This window comes from Cryptomeria japonica, chromosome 8, assembly GCF_030272615.1.
Source record: "Cryptomeria japonica chromosome 8, Sugi_1.0, whole genome shotgun sequence".
NCBI classification, from domain to species: Eukaryota; Viridiplantae; Streptophyta; class Pinopsida; order Cupressales; family Cupressaceae; genus Cryptomeria; species Cryptomeria japonica.
In genome coordinates this window covers 136,792,201-136,819,948 of record NC_081412.1, presented here as the reverse complement: position 1 = coordinate 136,819,948, position 27,748 = coordinate 136,792,201, and the positions used below count along the sequence as shown (strand labels likewise).

The following is a 27,748-nucleotide window of genomic DNA, read 5'->3' as shown; positions in this document are numbered from 1 at the left end:
TTCCACTCTCAAAACTTAAAAAAATATAGAATATTCAAATAAAAGAAGATACCATTAAAATATATATTATTATTCAAAGCAAAAAAAAGTATATTTTTCTTTTGTACACATTATTTTTCTAAATAATCATATTAAAATATATGTTTTTTTAGTTTTTTAAATCATTTTTTAAAAATTAATATTAATGTAAACATACGATTGAGATCAATTCAATTGTCTTGCATCCTTCTAGTCAATTTTGAACCATTGATTTTGATAAGTAAGTTGAAAACTTCATATAGGTTATGCCAATTTTGAACCATTGATTTCAATAAGTAAGTTGAAAACTTCATATAGGGTAGGCCTTCAGCATAAAAATAAAGATTTTAAAATAGGAAAAGAAAATGTGTGCAAAATTAATCAAATAAAATTTAAATTTAAATTTTGATTATTCCAACACAAATATTTTTTAAAATTTATTAAAAATGAAGATTCAAACTACCTTCTAAACATGCAAATTATTTTATAACTTCAAGATCAAACAAAATTACTATGCTATATTAGCTAAACCATGTACCTTGAAATTATAGAAACAAAAAACTATTGATCCTCAAAATTTAGTATTAACACAAAAATTAAATATTAATCCTATAAAAAAAACAAATCTTACCAATGGCTCCTAGAACACCTCAATAAAAATAAGGTTGAAACAAAAGTATCTTTATAAATTGATCAACTTAGCAACCATGTAGATATCATCAACCAAATTGGTGAACCTTATGGGAAACACTCTCTATTTAAATACCATTTTGTAATTATGTTTTGTATTTCCAAGAACTTGGAATTATATAATTATAAAGTTTTTATAATGGGAGAACACTAACTCTTCTACCCCATGTTATATGTTTTACATTCCAAAGATGTTTCTAAATTCAAATGATTATGTCTTAGTTCTCCTAATACTTTAAACTTAATTTATAGACTTGATGTTATTTATTTAACTTTATCAAATTTAGAATTGTAGTTATGTTACTCTGTTAAGATTAGATTAATGATTTTTGGAGTTTGGATTTATTTGAAGAGAAAATTATTTAAATGAGTAAACATGGGTAGAATAGGAAGTAGGAAATGATGTAGCATCAAGATTTAGTTTAATGAATTATTAGTGTGTTTATGTCCCTTGACGAGTAGGTCATCTATGATTAAATTAGAATCATCAAGATTATTAAATTGGCTAAAGAGGATTGATAGCTCATTTAATGCAAGTGAATTTGAAGGGAGGTAATGCTAAACATTTAAAAGGTGAAACCTCAAGTAAGTAAAGATGGTGAGTGTAGTGTTGTAAATTCTACTCCTTAATTGTGAGTCTAACTTCACCTTCTCCTTAGTACCTACTTTAGTTTCCACTCTCTAAGACAATTGTAGAACCACTTCTAGCCATGAATTTACCCCCAACTTAGAGACATGTGTCATTTTCCATTTAAAAATTAATTATCTTATTACACATTTGATCATCGTCAAAAACCAAAATTAGGACTGAATCTAACATCAAAATTCATGACTCTCACACATTCTTTCAAACAATTCATTTTGGTGGGACTAGGATGCCCACCAATTGTATGTTAAATCTATTCAATAGTACAAGAGTATGACAGGGTTGGTTGGGACTATGCTGCAACTCTTGTCAATCTTTGGTTGGTGCTCTCCAACTTTGGCTGGCTAGTTTGACAAGATTTATAAAATCAAAACATGCCATTTACAGGCTTTTAGTTTTGTCTAGATCAACTTATAAACTTTTGTAATGTATGTTAAGTCTATTGAATAGTACAACCTCTACATTAATTGGCATGTCTGAGAGCATTAGTTCTTGTCTCTTGCCATTAACCAACTAAAATTCCTCTTCAATTAAGCCATGTTATCCTACTATTGAGCAAAGACTGCAAAGAATTAAAAAGAATTCAACAAAAATTCTATAGTCTAAATTTAATTTTTATTCTACATGCTTGTAAAAAATTTAATTTTCTTTATTCTTATTGGTTTATGCGGGTGAAAAATTAAATTTTCCCACAAAAAATAGACATTATTATGCATAGATGTCATTTATTGCTATTGTATCACTATCACATTAATGATTTACTGACAAGCTACTTAGCGGATGATCAACTTCCCACTTAATAGAGCCAAATTTGTAGGCCAATCACTTCATCTCTTGTTAAAAATGATCATTTCTTTAGATTACATTTAAATAGTGTGGCACGCGTAATGATAAAAATAAAGATAAAGGAAAAAAATCTAAGCAGTTCCTATGCCTACACAACATTCATTAAATATGAAGAAAATTGATATTTTAAAGTGTGTGCCCACATGGTTGAACCATGGTACAAAAATTTAACTTTAGAATATTCCTCCATAAGCCTGTAGCTATGCTTTAATATAATTAAAGATGTCCACTTGTAAATATCACATATATTTGTTCCTACCTACAAGTGGTTTCACACAAAAGAAAACTTATGAGCAGAATTTTCTAAACATAGATTTATACATTGTTTTATGTGTCACTAATCATTTGGTATATGCATCTATTAAATGAAATATTTTGACAATAATTACAATTAATATCTGTCTAAAGATAATATTTAAATTAGTGCATTGGTTATATGTTCTTAGAAACAAATAAGAAATATTATGAGATCTTTATTAAAAAAAAGTTAAATTAGATAGATTCATAGAAATAAATATCATGAGAATTGAACATTTTAAATAAAAAAATTGCAAATCAAATATTTTTATAATAAAATAAATATAAATGTTATATTTCAAAAAAAATTGGTTTTATCTTAATGTTTTAAAAATGTCTATCCCAAATAAACTTAAAAACTGAAAAAATGTATTTTTATTTTTGAATATATTGGACACCTTTTGGACTACCCAGTAATTGGTGTATTTTGTGCTCTACTTGTGTAATGAACATTTATTCTTCGATAGTTGGTGCATTTAGCGATAAATGCCCCTATTAGACTCTCTAATTTAATTTTTAATATTTATTACAATTATCAACCCATCAAATAAATCTAGATTAATTATAATTATACATTGCATTTATTTGATTGGATTGGATTATTAATGTAAAGAATTCTATTTTGTTACATAAATTGGTCAACCTAATGTTTCATATGTCGCCACATAGGGTTTGGCCCTAAGGTTTATTTATTCTATATTAGGGTTTTATATTTATTTATTTCTTCTTTACCTTCTCTCCAAGATTTAGTTAGGGTTTTATTTTCTCTTTCATTTCATATATCTATCCCTTTGTAAGGTTGTAAAAGTTAATTTTCAAATATCTTAAATAAAAAAATTGTGAATCAAATATTTGTACAATAAAATAAATATAAATATTATATTTCAAAAAACTTGTTTTTATCTTAGTTCTTTAAAAATGTTTGCCTCAAATGAACTTAAAAATAAAAGAATATATTTTTTATTTTTTAATATATTGGACACATTTTAAGTTATGCTAATATTTGGTCCATTGTTTGCTCTATTTGTGTAATGAACACCCATTCTCCAATAGTTGGTGCATTTACAGATAAGTAAGCTTATTACATTTAATTTTTTAATATTTTTTACAGTTATCAACCGAACTAATAAATTTAGATGAATTGTGATTATAGATTGTGTAGTCACATAAATTTGTTCACTTAATTAAATAAATATTTACTATTTATATGATTATTTAACCATCAATAATCAATTAATTAAATTAATATTTAATTAATTTCATCCTCAACCTCTTCTTCTATTAAACTAAATAAATTTTCCAATTTATTTAAATTAATTCATTAAGCCACACTCTAAATCAATTAAATAAATAAAACACATTATTTAATTTAACCCCCTTTCCTCATTTAAATAAATAATAAAACATTTATTTAAATACCTAACACCCCCCCCCCCCCCACCCGCACTTGCATTAAAAGATTTTATTCTCCAACAAGCTAACCCCTAAAGTCTTCCAAACCATTAATGGTTCTTACATAACCATTTATGGCTCTTACATAGCCATTAATGGTTAAACTCCACTCACCCACATGGTTAGAGGATTTCCCTCTAACTCAACCCCCATTTAACTCATAGGTCTCTTCAAGAATTCATTGCTTTGACCATGGTTATCCCCACTAACTCTTGCATAAGAGTTTGTCCATTGGAAAAAGGCATTATTCATTGGATAAAAGATTTATTCATTCAACTCAAGACTAACCTTACCTCCCAAGGTAACCTTCAAGTCATCTCAAGCATTTAATGCTTCGTCCCTCTCCTCTCAAGCCATCTCATGTTGACATCTGTCATCCTGGGTTTGGGTTGAAAGCCCTCACATGGATCATAAACCCATCAATCATGACCCTTGTTGAGATTGCTCAATCTCAACCATCCTTTGCTCCATTTTTCCTATAAATAGAGCTCATTTCCTTCTCCAAAAGGATCTAGAATCCAAAAATATTTTATGTATCAAACTTATAGTAAATTTGAGAGAGCATTTAGAAGCATTTTTCTTTGTTATTTTGGCTAAAATTAACATAGATTAATTAGGTATTTTCTCATATTTAGCTTGTTTGCATTTGCATAATATTTTATCTTCATTTTTCATAATCTTGAATCTCCCTAAGACATCCATAATAGTGCAAAAAGATGAGGGCTACACTCATGTGGAGCTTGGAGAGGAGAGCAACAAGGGAGGAGCAACTATGAGCATGTTGGAGGGCATCTTGGAGGGTTTTATGTCTTTCCTTCATTTTTGTGTGCTTTCCATAATCTATTTTATATCTCTCTTGGTATGCATGTTTAGGATTATATTTTCATTTCTCTTTCATTTTTTATTGTCACTAACAACACTAACGTTTGAATGTTATGTTTCTTGCATCCTTTTTTAGTGTGCATCATTTGGTGAACCCGATGTGAATCGAACACACAATGTTGATGGAAGTCGTTCCACTTACCCAAGTCACCGGCAAGCAGATCACCTCATTCATCCTTAGTTATATCATCTACCGGTATGGTGTACCCATGTCCATCATCGTAGATAATGGGTTTCCTTTCAAAAATCAAGATGTTTGTGAGCTCTGTGAGAAGTTTCACCTCCAACACTGCTTTTCCACTCCATATTACCCACAAGGCAATGGTCAAGCCAAAGCATCAAACAAGAACATATTGAGGATCCTCAAAAAGATAGTCAATGATGCTAGCCGTGATTAGCAAATTTGATTAAATCCAGCACTATGGGCATATCGAACTAGCATTCGAACCCCTACAGACGCAACCCCATACTCATTGGTTTATGGAGCATAAGCCATCTTGCCTATTGAGGTTGAAATAGCATCTCTATGGGTCTCCTTCCACAATCTGATAGAGGATGAAGCATATCGAGTCTCACGTCTTCAGGACTTGGAACTTCTTGATAAAAGGTGATAAGATGCATACAACCACCTAAAAGCCTATTAGCAGCGCATGAGTAGAAGCTACAATCATCGGGTCAAACCTCGCACATTTGAGGTAGGTGATCTTTTTCTCAGGGAGAATACTCGCAACCAGCCAAACAGAGAACATTAGGGCAAGTTTGAATCCAATTGGCTAGGTCCATATGTCATCACTATTGTCTTCGAGTTTGGGGCATATCAGTTGGCAACTTCAGAAGGAGAACCACTAGCAGATCCGATCAACAACATGAACCTCAAACGGTTTCATACATAAGTTGTGCAGAGTGTCAAGCTCCTCCAAATATATCAGAAATTACCAAAAAAAATTTAGAAAAATGTCCTGAAGAAAATTTTAAAATATCAAGAAAATAGTAAAGAAAAATCATTCATCCAAATGATGAAAACCACTACAGTGGCACCTTGGGTAAGTACGATGGTCAAAACCTGGCAAAAAAGCACTACTCGTAAAAGCTATGGCTCCATTGTCTTTCAAACTCATTGCGATCACATCCATTGCATCCATTCATCTATCATTCAAACCATGGTTTGTTATTGATCTGTAATCAGGGTTAGTACTTCATGTGTCCTGCATCCTGCTTTCATAGCGACATCTAAATTGGGGGCAATGCTCTTAGCCTAGTAATGGAAGTGGATTCTACATTACTTGTGATTCATTGAGTTCCTCATTCAAAACTGGCTGGAAATGTACCAAAAACATTCGTAAAAACTCAAAAAATACCAAAAACATTCAAAAACACTCACAAAATCCATAAAAACATGATAAAACATAAAAAAAATCAATCAAAAACATTGCATAGCATATTATTCCTTGTACACATGCATCGCAAAAATGACACCAAACAAACATTTTGAGGTATTCAAATGATGATCACTTATCAAATCAACCAATCAATCAAAAACATCTACACACAATTGTCTTCACAAGGATGCATCCTTCCTTACAAAACAAAGACATGGTAGCATTGTCTTTGACAAGAAATTTTTTTTTAAGCTACTAAGCACTTGGTCAATTTGTTATTTCTTTATTTATTCATATCAGGTTCCTACGCTACTCCAGGATATCCGCAAGTGATGACAGTAGCCGGGATGGTTCCTAATATCTTTTTCTTTGTTTACTGTCGACGGATTTATTCCAATGAAGTTTCGGGGCATGTACTAATGGTGTCTACGTGGGAAGTTCACTAGGCTACATGATCCTATGCAAAAAAATAGTCATGGATCACTATGGCTTGCTGACTACAACATATACCTCGACCATTTGCACATGAACTAGAATGGAGGGTCACTTTCCTTGTCTGTGATGCTTGCTTACAGGTGAAATGCTCAAACTTGGTTCTTTCTACCTCGGCCAAGAACGATACTACCATGCTCGATGATGAAAATTAAGCACTATAAATAATCTATGGATCGACATTTCATCTCATCTGTATATATTGCATTCCGTTGCATTCCACCCATCCATACATCCATATTGCTGCATATCATTCATACATAGTAATGATAATGGATAATCTCTTTTTTTTTATCTTCTTCCATAGGAATGAGTCCTAGGTTCTCCATACCTTCTATCTAACATTGAATCCCCCCTCACCCTCCCCATCTAGGCCATCATCATAATCCCTTCATCGTTTCCCATCAACGCAATCAAGCTAGTTACTCTATCTATACAGGTACATCGACTCACACACACCTAGACTATCAACAAATACTTTTTGATCAAGTATTTTTGGGTCTCAACAGGTAATCGATTATGGCAAACCTAGACTACAACAAGCATTTATTACAATGACCTAGTCTCAACGGGGCTTCTATGATTCACCACAAACAACCTACAATAGAAACACTATCAATTGATCAACCAATCAAACACAATCAAAACAGATAATTACATCAATTGTCTAAGTCTTAATGAGTATTTTGCTTCAGATACCTTGACTTCGTCGAGCAATTCCAACAGTTGTCTAAGTCACAATAGGTCACTTTGATTCACTTACTTAGACTTTATCCTGTCAAATTGAACAACTAACATCAACTGTCATTCTTTGACTCAACAAGGGCAATTCAATCGACTACATCGGATTGTCCAACCAATTTTGAATAATTGTACAGTATCAATCACAAGCACACACTACATTTGGACTGTATCTCCTGCACGACCTAAGGGTACTCACTAGCTTGTTGTTTCTCCATATTCAATCTGTCTTCTCCCATTCTTTCACCATTATTTCTAATTTCTTTTATTCTACCTCCCCCCAACTTCTTTCTCTTTTTTGAGAGATCACTCGATTTTTTGAAATTTTTCGGCCCATCTCTCGAGGGGGCATACCACCCACTAAATTAACATTTATGGGGCATATTTCTTCGTACCTGTCTTTCATTCTTTGAAATGATGCGATAAACCGCACCGTCTCAAAGAGGGGCAAATGTAGTCACATAAAGTTGTCCCCTTTAATTAAATGAATATTTACTAGTTATTTGATTATTTAGCCATCAATAATCAGTTAATTAAATAAATATTTAATTAATTTCATCCTCAACATCTTCTTCTATTAAACTAAATAAATTGTTCAATTTATTTAAATTAATTCATTAAGCCACACTCTAAATCAATTAAATAAATAAAACACGTTTATTTAATTTAACCCCCTTTCCTCATTTAAATTAATAATAAAATATTTATTTAAATCCCTAACCCCCCCCTCCCACTTGCATTCTCCTACAAATGCAAGTTGCACCTATTTGCTTGAAATAAAGTAATTTTATTTTAATTAAAATCCCATTTTCTCTCACCCACCAAACCCACTTGCATACTAAACCCATTCTAGATTCTTCTAAACCATTCCTAATTAGCCTAATCACCCTCCCTAATTATTGTCACATTCCTAAGAAACTTGAAGTCACTTCTCAAGGCCTCAAAGTCTTTGAAAAGCATTAAAAGCTTTTATTCTCCAAAAAGCTAACCCCTAAAGCCTTCCAAACCATTAATGGTTCTTACATAACCATTTAAGGCTCTTACATAACCATTAATGGTTAAACTCAACTCACCCTAATGGTTAGAGGCTTTCCCTCTAACTCCACCCCCATTTAACTCATGGGTCTCTTCAAGTATTCATTTCTTTGACCATGGTTATCCCCACAAACTCTTGCACAAGAGTTTGTCCATTGGATAAAGGTATTATTCATTGGATAAAACATTTATTCATTCAACTCAAGCCTAACCTTACCTCCCAAGGTAACCTTCAATTCATCTCAAGTATTTAATGCTTCGTCCCTCTCCTCTCAAGCCATCTCATGTTGACATCTGTCATCCTGGGTTTGGGTTGAAAGCCCTCACATGGATCATAAACCCATCAATCATGACCCTTGTTGAGATTGCTCAATCTCAACCATCCTTTGCTCCATTTTTCCTATAAATAGAGCTCATTTCCTTCTCCAAAAGGATCTAGAATCTAGAAATATTTTATGCATCAAACTTATAGTAAATTTGAGAGAGCATTTAGAAGCATTTTTCTTTGTTATTCTGGCTAAAATTCACATAGATTAATTAGGTATTTTCTCATATTTAGCTTGTTTGCATTTGCATAATATTTTATCTTCATTTTTCATAATCTTGAATCTCCATAAGACATCCATAATAGTGCAAAAATTTGAGGGCTACACTCATGTGGAACTTGGAGAGGAGAGGAACAAGGGAGGAGCAACTAAGAGCATGTTGGAGGGCATCTTGGAGGGTTTTGTGTCTTTCCTTCATTTTTGTGTGCTTTCAATAATCTGTTTTATATCTCTCTTGGTATGCATGTTTAGGATTATAGTTTCATTTCTCTTTCATTTTTTATTGTCACTAACAACACTAACATTTGAATCTTATGTTTCCTGCATCCTTTTTTAGCGTGCATCAGATTGTATTTATTTAATCAACTTAGATTATTCAATATAAAGAATTCTATTTTCTTAGAGAAATTGATCAAGCTAATATGTCATATGTCAGCAAATACGCTTTATCCCTAAGGTTTATTTATTCTACATTTGGGTTTTATATTTATTTATTTATTTATTTCTTCTTTAATTTCTCTTCAATATTTGGTTATGGTTTTATTTCCTCTTTCATTTCATACATGTAACCCTTTCTAGGGTTTTTAGCTCATAGAGTGACCTTACTTCCACCCATCCTATCCAACAACAATTTATCCCTTGGATTTCATTTATATTCTTGATTATTACCTAAATTTTTTATCTATGTAAATCTCTAGCTCACTCTTATACCATTTCTTCATCTTTAGTAGGGTTTAGTCTTTTGATTTTTAACATAAATCAAACCCATACCAACCCATCCATAGATTGTGGTTAATACTTGTCTTTATCACCTTCTTCCTCTCTCACTCTTCCTTTCTCTATCTCTAAACTAACCAAATATTTTTCTATTTTCAACTCTCAACTAAACACACTATTGGCAAGAACTTGACACATTACGTCCCATATTTAGTATGTTATAATTTTGACATTAGTGGGAAAGAAAAATTTAACATTTATTCACATGAATATTATAGTATCCTATTGCTCTTAAATTTCAAAAGACTAGTGATTGAGTAAAATTATGAAGACTTATAATTAAGTAACATGGCTAATAAATATCGAGCTAGGGATTTTTTGTGCTTTTCAACGTGACTCTAGACTCAACTATGGCATTGACAAAAGTAGTAGCAAGAGAAGGAGCAGGAGATGGTGTAGGAGCGGGATTTTTGGCTCATTTAGGTTTGAATTTGAATGGTCCTGGTGTAAATTTCCCATGTGTTGGGGGTCCAGGGGTTTCCCTCGTGACTCATCCCTCTTCCGAATCAGATCCCGATCCCACAGATGGGGCCTCAAACGATACTTGGGATGGTGGTACCTTGTAGAATACTACAATGGTAAATTTGTCATCTCCAACAATCCTGATGGTGTTGAGGGCCCCAATAATGCGGAGGTCTTTTTAAGATTCCATCTGCAGAGTGCAATAGGAAATGGGCTTCTTTATTTGGGTCTAAGCTTAAGGGTAAGGCCATTTCGTCAGTTCCGCATAAAGTTGACCTGGAGTCTGGTGCTTGCTCCATCCCTATCCCAGACTGTATTGTGGATTAGAATATGGCTCACATGAACTTAGTCTTGGTGGGTAAGTTTTTTGGACCACGTCCCAATATTGAGGTTGTTAGAGACTGGGTGTCTAGAAAATGGAAGGGTAAGGGTCAAATTGTTGTTGTTGCTATGGCTGGTGGTTTCTTCTCTTTTTCATTTGCTTGTGAGGAAGATCTTCGATATGTTTTGACGGGTGGCCCCTGGATGCTGGGCAAAGCCTTGTTGGCCCTCAAAAAGTGGGAACCAGGATTTAATCCCAAAGATCGGGAATGTAATAAAGCCCTAATCTGGGTCAGATTGCCAGGTTTACCCATGGAGTTCTGGGGAGAAGAGATTTTTGCGAGAATTGCAGCTTGTTTTAGTGAGCTAATTTTAGTTGACCCAATGGGAGAGATTGATCATTTCTCTAAGTTGGGAAGATGGGTGGAGAAAGTGGAGTATGAATCCATCCCTTTTTCATGTTTCCATTGCAAAAAAGTGGGTCATTGGGCTAGGAAGTGTATGTCTAAGCCAAAGAAGGAATGGAGAAAGAGGAATGACAAGCGACTCTTAGAGAAGAGGGATGCCCTACCCTTTGATCCTCCTCTTGAAGGATTGTGCAATGATTCAAATGGATATATTGATCCCTCTATCCCTTCCCCAATAGTGGATGATGGGGTCTTGCCTGGAGCTGCTTCAAATGTACATGTGGCCCGTGCTCCTAACCCTTAACTTTTGGAGGAGAACATTTGGGAATCCCCTGTTGTGAATGCTCCCTATGAAAAAGGGAATACTATTAATGCTAATGGGTCTATCCTGGATATTCCCATTCAGCTGGTCATTGATATGGGTAACTCTGTTGTGGAGAAACCTTAGTTTTCTCTCACTCTGTAATCATCCCAAGAGGACTTGTCCTTTTATTGAGGTCAAACCAAAAACAGAAGACGAAACTCCCCTACTGACCAATCTACTCTAATCTTTGGGGGGGGGGTTAATCAAAAATAGACAAAAAGAAGACTGTGGGTCAGATTCAAGGGGGGTAGGGAGGTCACCCAATGCAATTAGTAGAGATAGGCAGAGTCAGGCTTCCATTGTGGATGAAGCCCAAAGAACGTTACCAAAAATGGGGATGGGATCCCCCTCTCTTGCTAAATGAAAATTATTTCATGGAATATAAGGGGACGGAATCATCCACATAACAATGATCTGCTATCCAACTTGGTTAGGGATCATAAGCCATATATTTGCCTTGTCCAAGAGACTAAAATGCCTGGTAATAAAGTAGAAAAGATTAAAATGGCAATTTTTGGAGATTGTGGTGTTCACTATGTTGATGTGGATGGTGCCTCAGGTGGTAACACCACTCTTTGGAATCCAAGATTGTTATGTGGTAAGGTGGTTCTCTCTTCTCCTAATCACATTGCTACTAGGTTCTATAATCTTAAAGATGGATCCTCCTAGATTATTTCCAACATCTATGCTCCTAATGGGAGAACTGCTAGGAAAGTTCTCTGGTCCTCCATTTGCCATGCTAGATTGCTTTTCCCTAATGAGAAATGGATTCTTCTGGGCGACTTCAATACCCTTCTCTCAAACTTAGAGAAATCTGGGGGCATGCCTATTTCTATTGATAGTAGACAAGGCTTGGCTGACATGATTAAGTCTTTGAGCCTATTGGACCTGGATCTTATTGGGGCTAAATTCACTTGGTCTAACAGATGCAGTGGGGATGATCTTATTCAAGTTAAGCTGGATAGGGGCCTTGTCTCTCCTGATTAGATTCTGAATGCTTCATGTAAACTCAATTCCTTGACCCAATTAGGATCTGATCACTTCCCTATTTGTCTTTCAGTGACTTCGTTCTCTGGAAGAAAGGCGTACCCCTTCAAATTTAAGAAAATGTGGCTGATGGCCCCTAACATCCATGATAAAATTATGGAGTGGTGGAATATTGATATCCAGGGTACGACCATGTTTCGTATTCCCAAGAAGTTATCCAATGTCAAGTCTAATATTCAACGTTGGAAAAAGTCCTCTTTTGGTAATATTTTAAAATTAAAGATAAGTTCAAGCTGGATCTTGAGGAGGTTCAAAAGCATATCCAAGATTTCGGGTTTGATCAATGATGTCTCGAACAAAGAAATTGAGATTTTAACTAAACTGCATGATATTATTTCCAAAGAGAAGGAATAGTGGAAGCAGAGATCTAGAGCCTTATGGCTTAAAAGTGGTGATAGAAATACTAAGTCTTTTTATATGACGACCCTCAAGCAAAGGGTTGCTAATAGAATCAGTAAAATTCAGGTTGGCCAGAGATGGATTGATAAGCATGAAGATATTTATCTAGAAGCCATGAACTATTTCACTAATCTCTTATCAGTTGAAGATCCTATTAATGCTTTCGCCCAAGATGAGATCTTGCAAGAAATTCCCAACATTGTCTCTCAGGATATGAACTTGGAGCTAATTAGAATCCCCACTCATGATGAAGCTCACAATGCGGTCTTCTCTTTTCAAGGTAACAAAGTCCCTGGCCCTAATGGCTTCCCTCTGTTCTTCGTTCAAAACTTTTGGCAGATCTTAAGCTCTGATGCGGTCAACACTGTGTAAGAGTTTTTTGGGTCCCACTCTCTTCTAAAGGAGCTGAATGCCACCTTCTTTGTCCTCATTCCCAAGAAACTCAATGCCTGTTCTTTTCAGGATTTAGACCTATTAGTCTTTGCAATTCTATCTATAAAATTTTCACCAAGATCCAGGTGCTTAGGCTTAAGAAATACCTCCCCTCTTTAATTTTAAAACACTAGAATGGGTTTGTTCCTGGGACGTAGATTTTGGATTGTGTTATTGTGGTGCATGAGAACATTCACTCCTTATCTATAAATAAAAAATTGGGTTTTTTTCTTTCTTCTGAAATTGGATCTGTTGAAAGCTTTTGATAGAGTCAATTGGAGTTTTCTTCTCAGGATTCTTAAGGCATTTGGATTTGGAAATAACTTCATCTATATTATTGATCAATGTGTGTTCACTCCTAAAATTTTTGTCTTGATCAATGGAGTTGCCTCTAGTTTCTTCTCTGCATCAAGGGGCATTCGACAGGGGGATCCTTTATCTCCTTTCCTCTTCATTCTGACGAGTGAAGCTCTCAGTAAAATTATCCAAAGGGAAGTTAGGAAAGGTAATCTTTTGGGCTTACGACCCTCTTCTTAGGCCTCTACCTGCTCTCACCAACAATTTTTGGATGATACTTTGTTGATGGGGGAAAGTTCAGTTAAAGAAGCTAAGAATTTAAAAAGGACTCTGGATACTTATGAGAAAGACACTAAACAAAAAATTAGCCTAGCTAAAAGCCCAATTTTTTTCTGTAACACCGCAAAGCACATGAAAATGAAGATTGACATGATTCTAGGGTATAAAGTTGGGGTTTCACCTAACTCTTATTTAGGCCTACCCCTCTGCCATGGTTCTGCCCTAGATTCCTTCTGGATGAATCTTATTGATAGATTCTAGAATAAGCTGGTTGGGTGGGAAGGTGCTTTGTTAAGCCAAGTTGGTAAGCTCTAGTTGTTCAAAGCCACGCTACAGAGCCTCCTAGTGTATGCTATGAGTTTATTCAAAATTCTTGCAAAAATTTCTGATAGACTAGAAAAAATTCAAAAAAAAAATTGTGGACTAGGACTAAAATTAAGATAGGTTGCATATTGTGGCTTGGAAACAAGTTTGCCTTCCCAAGTCCATAGGGGGATGGACATTAGAAATCTGAGAGAGTTCAATAAAGCCTTGATGGCCAAGCAACTGTGGAGATATCTTAAAGAGAATAATGAATGGATTGACATTTTCAAACATAAATACCACATCCAAGGTATCCAAAACACATTGGAATCTTATGACCTTCCCAAGTCTATCTCTGATTTATGGAGCAATTTCTTTGGTTCCACCAAAATTATTTTGCATGGTTGTAGATGGGTGCTAGGGAATGGTACTAAAATCAACTTTTGGGAGGACGGGTGGATTGGTGATGGCCCCCTTTAGGATTCTATTTGGGCTCCTCCTTTCAAAGAATTATGTCTCAGAAAAATTGGCTCCTAGGTGGCTGATTATATTAGAGATGGAGCCTGGTTAGATCTCAAATATTTGAATAATGCTTTGATACCTTTGCAACCCTAGTTAAACTGTATTCATATCGCTCGCTCCCATGTGGAGGATGAAGTGTTCCATAATTTCTCGTCTTCAGGGAAATTCAAGGTTGTTGATGCCTACAAGTTCATCTCCAGAAAATTTTCTCCCTCCCCCTTCTAGGCTGGTATCTGGAATAAGCTTTTAAAATCCAAAAATTAACATCTTTTTTTGCCTTTTCATGTAGGGTAACATCTCTACCATTTACAACCTCTATAAAAGAGGTCTCCCTATTACTAATAGATGCTTCCTATGCAAAAAAGTGGAGGAAAATGCTAGTCATCTTTTGTTGTACTGCTCTTTTGCCATGGATATCTGGAGTTTCTTCCTTGATATCTGGAACACTAATTGGGTCTTCCCTAATTTTGTTCAAAGGCTATGGTTTGAATGGAAGTGCCCCTTCGACAATCAGGCTTTGGGAGTCCTCTAGAACATGTCTCTTCCTCATATTGCTTGGGGTATTTGGAAAGAAAGAAACAATAGAGTTTTTAGAGATTTGGAATCTCCCGTGCTTGTTGTGGCTATTAGAATCAAAAATACCATCAAGGAGAATTTTCTTCACTCCTGCCCCAGCAGAAGGAACGACCATCCCCTCCCTACTCTCCAAGACAAGTGGGATACTATCAAACAGTGGCAAATTGGCTGGAATATATTCATTCTTGTGCACAAAATTAAACCATGCAGACAAAATGTTCTATGACATCCCCCCTTGTGGGATGGATCAAAATCAATGTGGATGGGGCGGCTAAAGGTAGTCCTGGGCCAGTTGGGTGTGTGGGAGTGGCTAGGAATCATATGGGTCTATTAGTCTTTGGGGTGGTGCTCCCTCTGGGCACCCAGTCTAACCATTTTGCGGAGGCCAGCGCTACCCATTTTGGGTTACACATGGCTAAAAGGGAAGGTTTTAGAAAGGTCTGGCTGGAATCTGACTCACTCAACATTATCAATTGTTTGAATGGGTGTATGGATCCTAGTTGGACTATCGCCAACTTGATCAAAGATTGTTGTGATATGATTAAAGAGTTGGATGAATTCAAATTTTCTCACATTTTTTGGGAAGGCTATAAAGCAGTGAATTTATTGGCCAATATGGAGGTGGGCTACGTGGCAGAAAAATGGTGGAGCAATCGGGACTCTTTCCCAAAAAGCTTGTGCAACCTGGCTTATGATGATATCATCCACATGCGGTAACCAATGAAGAACAATCATGACTTGATTAAGTTGTTAGGGAAATGGTTTCCTTTCAATTTCCCTATCTAAAGATCTAGAAACTTCCCTTGTGCCTAGATTTTATGTCTTCTTGTGCGGACCCTGTCTTGCTTCTGTTTGGAGACTTGTTTGGTGTGGTTGATTTCTTGTTTCTGTTTGGTGACCCAGACTATTATGGGTGGGGACAAGAATAGGAAACAACTGCCCACTTTTGATAAATGGAAGAAAAATAAGGAAGTGTGGCAGGAAATTGTTGATGGAGGAATGGTTCCCTTCTTGGAAAGACTCCATGGCCCTTCTCCTCTGCTCATGGAAACATTTGTCAATGGGTGGAAGAAAGGGATTTTGAGGGCCTATGGTGTTGATTAATAGATCGATGAAACCCTGGTGGATACAATTATGGGTTTAGCTATGAATGGCAGAAGTTTTCACAGAGACAAAAAAAGGGGGGAGGAAGACATTGGAAATTTTTTTGATAAAGATAAGGAGCGTTCAAGAGTTAATAAAATGGCTGATGGTGGCTACAACAGAAAGTATCTTATGGCTCCCTGGGCGGACATGGCCGAGTTCATCATGAGATACATTACGCTTGATGGTAGATATGCCAGTATCTTTTCTTATCATTTTACCATCTTGAATCACTTTAGGCATGGAAAATTTATTTTGATTCCCTTCTATCTAGTTTCTTCTTTGGAGAATAGTCTTAAAAAAATGCTAAGAATCTCAATAATCCAGTCCTCCATGAAGGGCTTATTGTGCTCATTATGGAGTATGCCAAAGCCCTTGAAGTTGTGCCCTCTCTCTCTTAGAAAGGCCAAATCCCTAATACTAATGTTCAAGATGTTTTTGATTCAAATATGGAGATGGAGGATAGTGGGACCGCCAAACCCCTTGTTAACCCTGATTATAAGCCAATTGAAGAGGGTGTGATGTTGGTCATTCCTGGAACCCATAGCAGCAAGAACCCCCCCAGATGGGCTGCAAGTAAATATAAATCGACTAGCAAGATGATTTCTAAAATTGAACCTTATTCCAAAAAGAAGAAGTTGGTTGCTAAAGACTATGCTCCCAAGACCTTGGACTAAGAAATCAAATTGGACATTCCTCTTAATGTCCTGAAGGAGAAGCAGGGGACTCTGCCTAAAGATGTGGATAATGGTTTATAGAAGGATAGCTCTCTGATGAATCTAGTGATGGAAGCGACTAGAAGCCAAGGAGAACTCCTCGAAGTGGGTGGGGAAGGAGATTGATACCCTCAAAGAGGGGATTAAGGAGGTAATTGATATCTTTACTGATTCGCCTGAGCCTACCAATTATGAGAAGCTCATGATCATGACCCAGAAGCTTTCACATGATGTCGAGGTTATGTAATGTAAGCATGAGCAAAGAATTGAGAAGGTTGAGCAGTTTATGGAGGAGGTCAAGAATAATCTTAAGAATCTGGTTGACATAAGTAAGGAGGTCATGAATAATAGTATGGAGGAGCTGGAAAAGATCAATGCCATGGTGGCGGAGTATAGATCCAATCTTATTGACAGTGACCCTGATGACAATAACAAAAAGAAAGACCTGGGCGGTGAAGACTCTATTGTTGGTGGCAATAAAACAACGGGTCCTAGTTCCAGGACCAGAAGCAGGAGCAACAATAAGGGTACCTCCAGATTCATTATGGAGGAATTGGACGTAATCAACAAGGCTCGCATCTAGAAGAACAAGGAGTTGGTGCACTCGCTTAACTGAGTGTTTTTCTGTGTTTTGTTTTGTTGGTTGTTGTTTCTTTTTGCTTTTGTGTTCGGTCTAGGGTGTTCCCCTGTTTTGCTATTGGTTTCTATTTTATTGGCCGATTGCCAGGTTTTGTAAAACTTTTGGTTTTGGGTCCATGTAAAACCCATTTATCTTTATCAACAACATGGTTAAAAATATTTATTTTTGTCAAGGCATAACTTCATCTTGATAATAATACGTCTTAGCAAAGAATTGTGTTCATGCTGTCAAAGTTTAGAAGTTATTTGATATTTGAAAATTATTTCGATTAACTTGTCATTGATGTTAAATTGGTATACTTATATTTAAAAAATATTATGTAAAAAATGTTATTAGATATCGTTATTAAAGTAATTTTTTTATTTGCCATTATTCTATTTGAAAAATTATTATATTAATGTATTTTAATTAAAAAATAGAAATTTATAATTATTAAAATCAAATCACATTAAATATGAAAATTAGAAACATGCCCATATTAAAAAAAACATCCACAGACATCATTATTGTAGCATTGTAAATTGTCACCAGTCCAATTTACACCTAATGTTGGTGCTTTCACTTTAGTGTGTCCTATCCCCATCCTCTCTGTAGGTCTGATTTGTACTTATTACCCAAATTTGATGTCATGAACAACCTGTTGTGGGCCTCACAGAGGGGTACCCACCTCCCTAACACCTTATTTTGGTCCCCTTTAAAGTGGGACCAGGGCATGGTACGTCCTTGTTTGGACCGTGGCACCCTAAAAACACCATGGACCCTCTTAATGGGGTTGAAATTCGACATAGGGTAGGCATTGTATCTCTTTGGTGGGAATTCATCCCTGTGGCTATACATAATTGTTGGAGGTTGACATAATAGGTAATTTAACAAGAGACTCCTATATAAAAACATCATATCAATTCATTAAACATAAGTGGACATATCCTTATATTTGTGCATCCATGAAGCATTCATTAGCAAGCATTTTTTAGCTTGAAGGATGCATATTCATCATTCAACCATTTTGGAGCAAAATTACATCAATTCTATGCGAGCATGTGTGTGTGATTAGGGGTTTTCATGTTCATGTGTTTGTCATGCCATTACATACAATATTTGTGATTACATTCAAAGAGAAAAACATCATAATCAATAATTGCATATCTGAGGTATATCTATTAAGTATTTGCATTATTTCATTCAAGGTTAATTCCTAAACCAGGATTTGACTTAGGCAAACTGCTATTCCCAACAATTTTTCCTTTATATTTGTGTGCAGGAAACAGGTACAAAGTTGCATTTGGGAGGGTCGACAGAATTCATAGAGATGAAGAGGCTCAACTTTAAACAATGAGAAATTCGGATGACCATGGTGAATTGATACTGCTTGGTCCCGAAAAATCAGGCTGGACTTTTGGGAACATATCTGAAACATATTCTTTTGCCCAGATGCGGGTTGGTGGCTCCGCATGACATCTATAGCTCACTATTTCTACCGCATCACTTCATTTATCACCTATTTTGCCCTAATCTTCAACAATCCATTTTAATTCAATTTTAAGACGAGAAAGCCCGATCAAATCTGATCAGAATCTTGATCTCTCAAAACTAGATTTATTAGATTCTTCTCCTCCCCAACATTGTGATTAATTAAGTCATTTAGTAGTTTTAGATCATTTGTCCCAATACGTTTAATCATATTTATTAACTAGCTACAGTCAGAGACTGCAGATTTCATCATATTTATTGATTAACTATTCTCTACATTAATATCATGCACACTTCCAATCAATTTCGCCGAAATCAAAATAGTTGTAAATTTTATAATAAGAAATGGGAAAGTAATCATTATTCTTTAGGGTGCTGCCGGGTGAGGGCCTGCAATAGCCGAAGTCGTCGCAAAGATTTTTATTTTAATTGATGAAAGCTTATGGGTTATGAGAATATAAAATGAAAACTTCATTATCGTGACTCCAATACAAGATTTAGAAAGCTTTAAATAAGTGCAGAACTGATCATACACAATTTCTAATCATTCTTTTATTTTATTCCTTCTATGATATGGTCCGTTATACCATGTGGACAGCAATGTGGCGTACGTAACAGAGGGCTAGTGGTACGCAAGAAGCTCAGAGATCTCCTGTTTGAAGCATTAATGCAGCTTGGTTTGACACGAGTCCCTGAAACAAAAACAGGCCGGATATGGTCTCACATGGACCGATCTTTGGTTTCTAGTAGTTATCCTACAGTCCATTCAACACTGCAACCGCCGTTTTGATCACCATGTTTGTAGGACACCTGCAAGCGCTGCACTGTCCCGTCTTCTTCTCTGTCTCTGCCCATCAACAAACGAGTAATCTATCAAATCATAACAAGGAGCTCCCTTCCTGGGTTCATCGTTGGAAATATCTCTACGGAGGCTAACTTCGGCTCCGTTGTCAATAACAACCGTGACCTCCTCGGGAAACGCGTGCGGTTCAACTAAACCGAAGTCAGTGGGCGTGGAAATGGAGTCGTTCACGGGCACAAGGCTCGTCCGGCAGACCGGGCAAGACGTGTGCGTGACGAGCCATCCGTCAATACACTCCGGATGGAAAGCATGGCTGCACTTGGGGAGTAACCGCAGCATCTCGTCCTCCGCGAAGTCGGTGAGACAGACCACGCACTCGGAGCACTTAGCAGGCCCTTTGAGACCCTTCACCCTACTGTAGCTTAAAATGGGAAAGCTCTCGATAACAGCCCGCTCCAGACCCCGGGCTGCTTCCCAGTTGATGATCTCCATAATATTCTGACCATTCCAGCCCTCTCCTCTGCTGTCCCAGTTCGAGTTTCGGCGTCGGGAGCAGATAGAGAAAAAACACATTAACAAAATGAAGACGAACACCAGCAAGACGATGAATGGCAGGGAGAGATTGAGCACGAGCTTATAGTCGTAGGAGCCACTGTTGGAATTATTAGTATCGTTGTTGGCTGCCAAAGCCACTACTGTGAATGACGTAACAGACATCAGATTGCTTTCTCCGAGCAACAATGCAACTAATCTCACCATCTTGAGAGAAACCACACGTCCGCTTGCAGAAAACTGTAGGATGCAGAAAATTTATGGCTGGAAGTTCGCGATACAGACTTGCAGTGCCTGGTATTCTGGTTTAATATTTTCTCCGTCTCCAACGAGTTCGCCAGGCATTACTTATACGAGAACGTCAGGTCTTCACTTTCGTATTGTGCAGATGATTTTACCAGCACCTCTCGCCCCCGGTACTCCCTCCCCCAAACAATATGCCAGGTGAAGACTCTAGAGGATCTATCTGCATCAGAATGCATCAAAGGAAGTAATAATTATCCATATTTACATGTGCATGTATAATATATCTTTTGCTCTATTTTTAATAAAAGTAGTGCATATTTTTTGTTAATTAAAATTTAGTTTTTGTATTATGAAAGTAATTATTTATCCATATTTACATGTGCACGTTTAATAAAGTTAGTAAGAGCATTTTATTTCAAATTAAAAGGTTGTTAGTCCTTTGACCTATTGTACTCTTTTTTTCAATTGAAAGCTTATAATTATGTTAAAAGACAATAGATATTCTTGTTAGGTATGTATTGTATATTCTGATTACTAAAATATTTTATGTTATATAATTGCATAATATTTATGTAGAGGAGGTTTTATTTGACATTCCAAATGTATTTTATATGGGAGACATATTAGGGATCATGATTCGATAGGCACATGTTCAATTGAATTCATTAAAGGAATAGATTTAATGGTTCATTATAAAATGTATTTATTATTGTAAAATATGTAATTATTTAGTCGCATTTTACAAGCCAACTTAATTTGAAGGAACACTAGGACTAAAAAAGATGGTTACGAAGCTTCATATTTCGAATTTTGAAAACTTGATTTCAAAATTTTAGTTTCATTCATGATATTCCTTCTACATTAGTCAATATGAATATTATACAAAAATTGATTATGTGCTGATTTTGTAGTTTTGCAAGGTTTTATGCTACAAAGGAGTTAGCCCATCAAGAGAAGACATATACTAACAAAAACAAATGACCAACAAAGAGAGAATGCTCTATGCATGTTCATATACTGCCAAACATATTCAAATAAAGGATGCATCTTTATGACATTTTAAGAATGGAAAATTAATAAAGACAATGCCACGTAGTTCAAGTAAAAGAAGGTTAGGGCTTGCATCTTGCATAGATAGAGGTTTCTAATGATGATTTAATAATTCAATATTCATTCATCTAAATTCTCATTTTACCTTGGTTAAAGTTTTGAAAAGAATAAATATAATGTAAATCAAATGGTAGTAGATAATGAGAAAAATGTGTTCATTGAACATGAAGAAAATAGATATGAAAAAATAATAAGACTTGCTAAATTTGTGTATGACCTACTCAAAAAACTCTACCACAAATACTCTTTGCTTACAATAGGGGATGGAGGGTGGGATTGGCCTAGGGTATGAGTTTTTATTCTTATTTTTAGTGTCTAGATTATTCTATGTTTTATTTCTTTAGATGTCTTGTGTATCTCCTAAGAGTTTCTATGAGCCACTCATTTTTTAATTAACTTTTTAAATTTCTTTTTGTTCCTTTATGGGGTTTCTCTCCCTCTTTTTTTCTCATTTGGTATTCTTGCTTGGGGTGTTTTCTCTGAGAGAACTATTTTTTTGATAAATAAGTGTCTAATATATAAGAAATAATATTACAATTTTTCACAAAATGGAAAATGGATATTAAACCACACCCCTAAAGTCTATACAAGGCTAATGTGTTGATTCAAGAACATAGAAAAAATGTGAAGCTACTAGGTAGAAATAAAAATTAAAAAATTGGGGAGGAGAAGGGTCATAATCACCTAATTTATGCCATACATCAATGAGGTTTCAAAATATTTATGGAATGGTCCCATCCATCATCACCTTTTTCTTTCTTATTTTTGTATTCTTCTTCATTGGCACAAGCTTGCAAAATAGAAAGACCCAATTGAGGAAACATTTCAGAATTAAATTATCTATAAGAACCACTAGTAGGCCATCCAAATGTTTTCTCATGGTTAGTAAAGAGGTAGTGTTGAGCCAATTTAATTAGGATCATCAAACTTTGGATATAGTCATTATAGAAATTTTAACTAATTGAGTTCATAAAATTAAAATCAATTCTATAAAGCCATAGTAGAAGTATTGGAAATGGGGTTTGAACACAAACTTATAAAATTATAAAGCTATATATAGATATTTTTGAGTATATCCCTACCTACCCATCGTTCTTAAATTAAACTATCATTGGAATAAATATAATCATTAGTCTTAGCTTTGTAATAGATATTTCATACAATTTGTTCAACTATTATCAAACAAAAATTGGTCCATGTGTCTTGGTGTATTTTTTCTAAGGTCATCTTGTCTACTCTATGTTATTTCATTTGGCTCTTTAGCACCCCTGTTTCTCTATCTATATGTTAACATTCTTTTAATCATATCTTTTTATTCTCTCCCAATGTCTAACAATTGTAGACCTAGATACCTTATTTTTGAAGCCCTTCTAACCAAAACCCTTTATTTAGAAAATAGGTATTTTAGGGGATGAACCTCATATCTGTATCATCATAAATTGTGCACCCTTAATTGGGTGGTACAATTTCATGCTTAGGTTAGCACCTACCTTAGTGTGTTGCATTTTGTATTTGACATTCCTTTTAAGAATTTAATTAATTAATTTAATTATATCTAAAGTCCTCTTTTATCACTCCACACATTGTAAAATTGGGCCCTTAACCCTAGGTGTTTTTATTTTATCCTTTTAATCAATTAATTCATCAAAGCCCTAATTAGGTCCTATTTAAACTTTCAAGGCCCAATTTTGCATATCTAAACACCTTAAATCATTGACCCAACTTGGGGATCAACCTATAATCACAATACCTTGCATCCATAAAAATTAGGAAAATAGTTGGTTGGACTGATGCGATTCACATCGGGCCCAACTTTATCTCCCCGAATTTTGGGATCATATTTCGCCAGTATTATAATGTTTAAATCTAGCTTTTGTGCAAAAATATATCAATTCTAGGTTGGCCTTTGATCAAAAACAAAGTTAGGGTTTCATATATATAACCTTTCCTTTCCTCATTTCAAGGATCTAATAACCCTAGAAATGGAAGAAGCCTCTTATGAAGTGAAAGTCCAAGTTATGTGAAGTCTTCAATCTATGAATCAAGCATTCATCAAGTCTTTGTCAACCATTTTAATCATCAATTGAATCTTTGAAGATATTGAAGAATAAAAGGAGATCACTAAATGATGATTGTCTTGTACCTCTCCCTTAGGGTTTGGTATGGTTTCATGTTATTTTCATATCTTTATATAAGTTTCACAACACTTGTTTTCAGATCTATGTTATTGCTTTAGATCCATTGTTGCATTTGTGATTTGAAGAATTCTTATTTACATTATGTTCATTTAGGGTTATCCTTATAACATCTAGGGTAGAACTCTAATTTTGCATTCTAGCTCATTTAGGATCTTGTAAACGCATGAGATTCTAGGACACAAACACACACTTTTCAATATTACATTGGCTATTTGTGGAGGTGAAAATCAATAAAACTTGTGGTTTGACTAAGGAAAAACCCTATATAGCCACCCATACACCATTTTCCAGCTTGTAGGTATATTTACAATAATCTGACGAAGCTACAGAGTTTTGGGGAGAGAGAATTAGCAGGTACAAGTCCATATTTAGAAACATGTCTTAGTATTCTACGACAAAGGTTCCCAACACCTTGGTCCAGGATCATGGCATCCAGTTCGCTAGTCCTATAAGTTTTCTGGCTTCTTTTGGCAGTTCAACAAATTCTAGAAGTATAGGTCAATTCAGCAACAGGAACCAATGTGTTGGATGCCTTGGTCTGACTCAATTAGGCTCAGATTATGATATCAAGTGCATGCCAAAATTTACCCTCCAGCTGTGTACTTTGTCTCTCAATTTCAATTTTGTACCTTTCTGTTATTGTAGTTTACATAGTTATTTTGTTCATCTCTCTAGCTTAGTTTATCATTATTTCACATTTAGCCCATTTCCCTTTCATAGCAACAAAGGAATAGGAACCCTAAAAGTATTCCTTGACTCTCTTTCACAAGAAGTAGTCAAAGTGAATCACTTCCTTGGGCTCTTTCTTATTCCAAGGTATGGAGGAAAGTGGGGTTAGGTCCTACACTACCTGATCCTATTTTTCACCATTACATTTTGGTGAACCCAACATTCTTATTCTTACATTTTCACTTTCTAATTAGATCTTGTCATTGCATGTTTCTTTTCTATCAAAAACATAAAAAATCTCAAAAATATTGTTATATGTGTAGACACCTAAAAATGTCTCATTAGTTGCATACTAATTACTCATCTAATTGATTAAGTAATTCTTTAATTATTTGATTAAACTAATTAGTTCTTTTGATTATCACATTCAACATTGCTAACTATTCAATTTCTATTCTCAAATCAATTTAATCAGTTAACCCTATTTCAAATATTAATTAATTATTTAATTAATTGCAACATTTTCCTTAATCAAATAATATTTATTATTTAATTAAATTCTATTTCTAATGTTTAAATAATTTCATTTAAATTATTTAAAATTAATTAATTATTCTTCTAATTCCCAAATTCTAATTTCAATTAATTTCATTGCATTTTCCCCAAATTCGAATTTCATATCATTTCACTTAATTTCATTTCTTCCAAATTAACATTTCATAAAATCTGAGTTTCAGTTAAATACATCTGCATTTCAACATTAGAAAGTCCAAATTCAAATCCAAATTGAAAATGAAAATCAAATTCAATTTTAAAATCCTACAACTCATGTTGAAATCAAACTGTTTGATCAAATTAGTTAACTCCTCAATCTCCCATTTTCACTCAAAATTATCTTTTTATGACTAATCAATCAATTCAGTCTTTTAATCAATCAATTTAGTCATCTAACTAGTCTATTCAGTCTAATGGTTAATCAATTGAGTTCACTCTTCAATCAATTTTGTTAAAAAATCAATCAATTAAGTTCACTGATCAATCAACTTTTAGTTGTCTATCAATCGGGACTTGAGCTGAAATTATCACCTCCTTTGTGTTGAAAATCTATAGATTCAATCCCTTTTCTCATCTTCAATCTAGATCACAGTCTTCAAAATAGTTTCTAATCTATGCAGAAAATTAGTGCAATACCTGAGAGCCATTCAACAACAACTAAGGAGAAGAACAATGGAGGCTACAATGCAATTGAGGGGGTTTTCAATTATGTTAATTGTTTAATTCTTTCATTTATGCATTCCATTTCATTGATTTGTGTTTGAAATTGCTTTTGATCATTAGGGATCTTGTGATCATCCTTATTACATTCATTCAAGCATGAGAAACATTAGTGAACCCGATGTGAAATACGAGATCTAACCTTCACTTTTTGTTTTATGTGGTTTTGCATGTCCGTACAAGCCCAAAAAATGGAGATCCACAATTGCTAGCTCATAAATTCCCAATTGCTAATATTTATCAGCAATTGATGTTAAAATCTGCTACAATTGCTATTAAAATCCCACGCAATTGCTAAAATTCACCGCAATTGCCTGAAAAAGGGCCAAAAATTCAATTTTCTTTGTCATTTCTCAATTATTTGGTCTTGCGTGCCTAACCCATAAAAAGTTTTAAATTCTAGAAAATTCACTTTTTGGCATAAAATGTATCTAATCTGATGGCAGAAAATGTGACTTTCAAAATTTTAGGTGCAAGGAGTGCAAGACAACATAGAAGATAGCAAAGAGCATACCAAGGGCTACTAAAGGCAAAAATACAACTTCATGAAATTGAAGAGGGAGAGGAAATCACTCAATACCATAGAAATATCCATCGATTGCTAGCCAAATTCAAATTTTATGATGAAATTGAAGTGATGGCTCGCATGGTTTGGAGTAACATCATTGCAGAATAAACTTCCATCTTTTGTCTTTTACTTTTGTTTGAATTTAAAAATTTTACCACTTAACTAATCCGCAATTGACATTAAAATACTACGTAATTGCTCAGACATCAATTCGCAATTGCTAACACAGTAATTCGCAATTGACAGTACATCAATTTGCAATTGCTCAGAAGGTAATTCACAATCGCTTAGAAGGTAATTCACAATTGCAATTTAAGTTTTTCTTCATTCTGTTTTTCTGTTTTCTTGATTTTTGTCAGAATTACTCTTTGATTGCAAAAAGACAGAGCTCTATAACCAAGGAAAAGATAGGATGTATATCCCACCATGTGTCTACTAATGTTATTTTCCTCTGCAGGGTTAGATTAGAAAACTTTCTTTTGGTGCTATTAAAAAGAACAAAACAAATTCTTTTCCTTACTTCACAAATTCCAATGAGGATTAAAAATGAACACCATGCATGTATAGAATAGAAAATAATTACAATTTAAGGATAAAAAAAATTTTGTTTTACGTGTCTTTGAAGTGATATGTATTATGCTCTCCCCTTCAATGGGTGATTAGAAAACCAGACTCTCTTCTTTTATGCTTTCATTTAATTTTTGTACTTACATCTTTTAGAGGACCTGCCTTCCCGAGTTGCCCTTAGGGAACTATTAATGGTCAGTGTGAAGGGAACGACCCCAATGAGTATAGCTAAAGCCAAGCATTCTAACTCACTTTTATCAAATCGCCTTTTGAGATGAAAATCTCTGGGAACGGAGCATATTTGAGTTTATCTCATATCAAGCACTTTGTAGGGCCTTGAGGTCTCAATCACACTTGTGTGACTACATATTTCTTGGTACTTTGTTGGGATATAGGCCTCAATCGCACTTGTGCGACTTTAGAGAGTATCTTTGAAAGAAAGCTTGATTAAAAACCATAGCAATAGAGGCCAAACCAAGTTAGTAACTAGACACTTGTATTATCACAGTGCAAGGGTGGGGAAGAATCCACCCCCAAGACACTCACCATATATCTCCCAAGATAACAGGCCAATTGAGGAGCC

General features: G+C 34.9%; 2 protein-coding genes across 2 annotated transcripts; one reads left to right on the top strand and one right to left on the bottom strand.

Annotated features, from left to right (window-relative positions):
• The first annotated feature begins 10,592 nt into the window (after positions 1 to 10,592).
• Positions 10,593 to 11,294, top strand: LOC131032289 (uncharacterized). The gene has a single exon (XM_057963221.2). It carries the CDS (start codon positions 10,593 to 10,595, stop codon positions 11,292 to 11,294), a length of 702 nt encoding a protein of 233 aa, XP_057819204.2.
• An 8,674-nt stretch (positions 11,295 to 19,968) lies between these two features.
• On the bottom strand, positions 19,969 to 20,739 carry LOC131032290 (RING-H2 finger protein ATL11-like). Its single transcript, XM_057963222.1, has one exon. The coding sequence runs from the start codon at positions 20,737 to 20,739 to the stop codon at positions 19,969 to 19,971; it is 771 nt and encodes a 256-aa protein (XP_057819205.1).
• Positions 20,740 to 27,748: the final 7,009 nt, after the last annotated feature.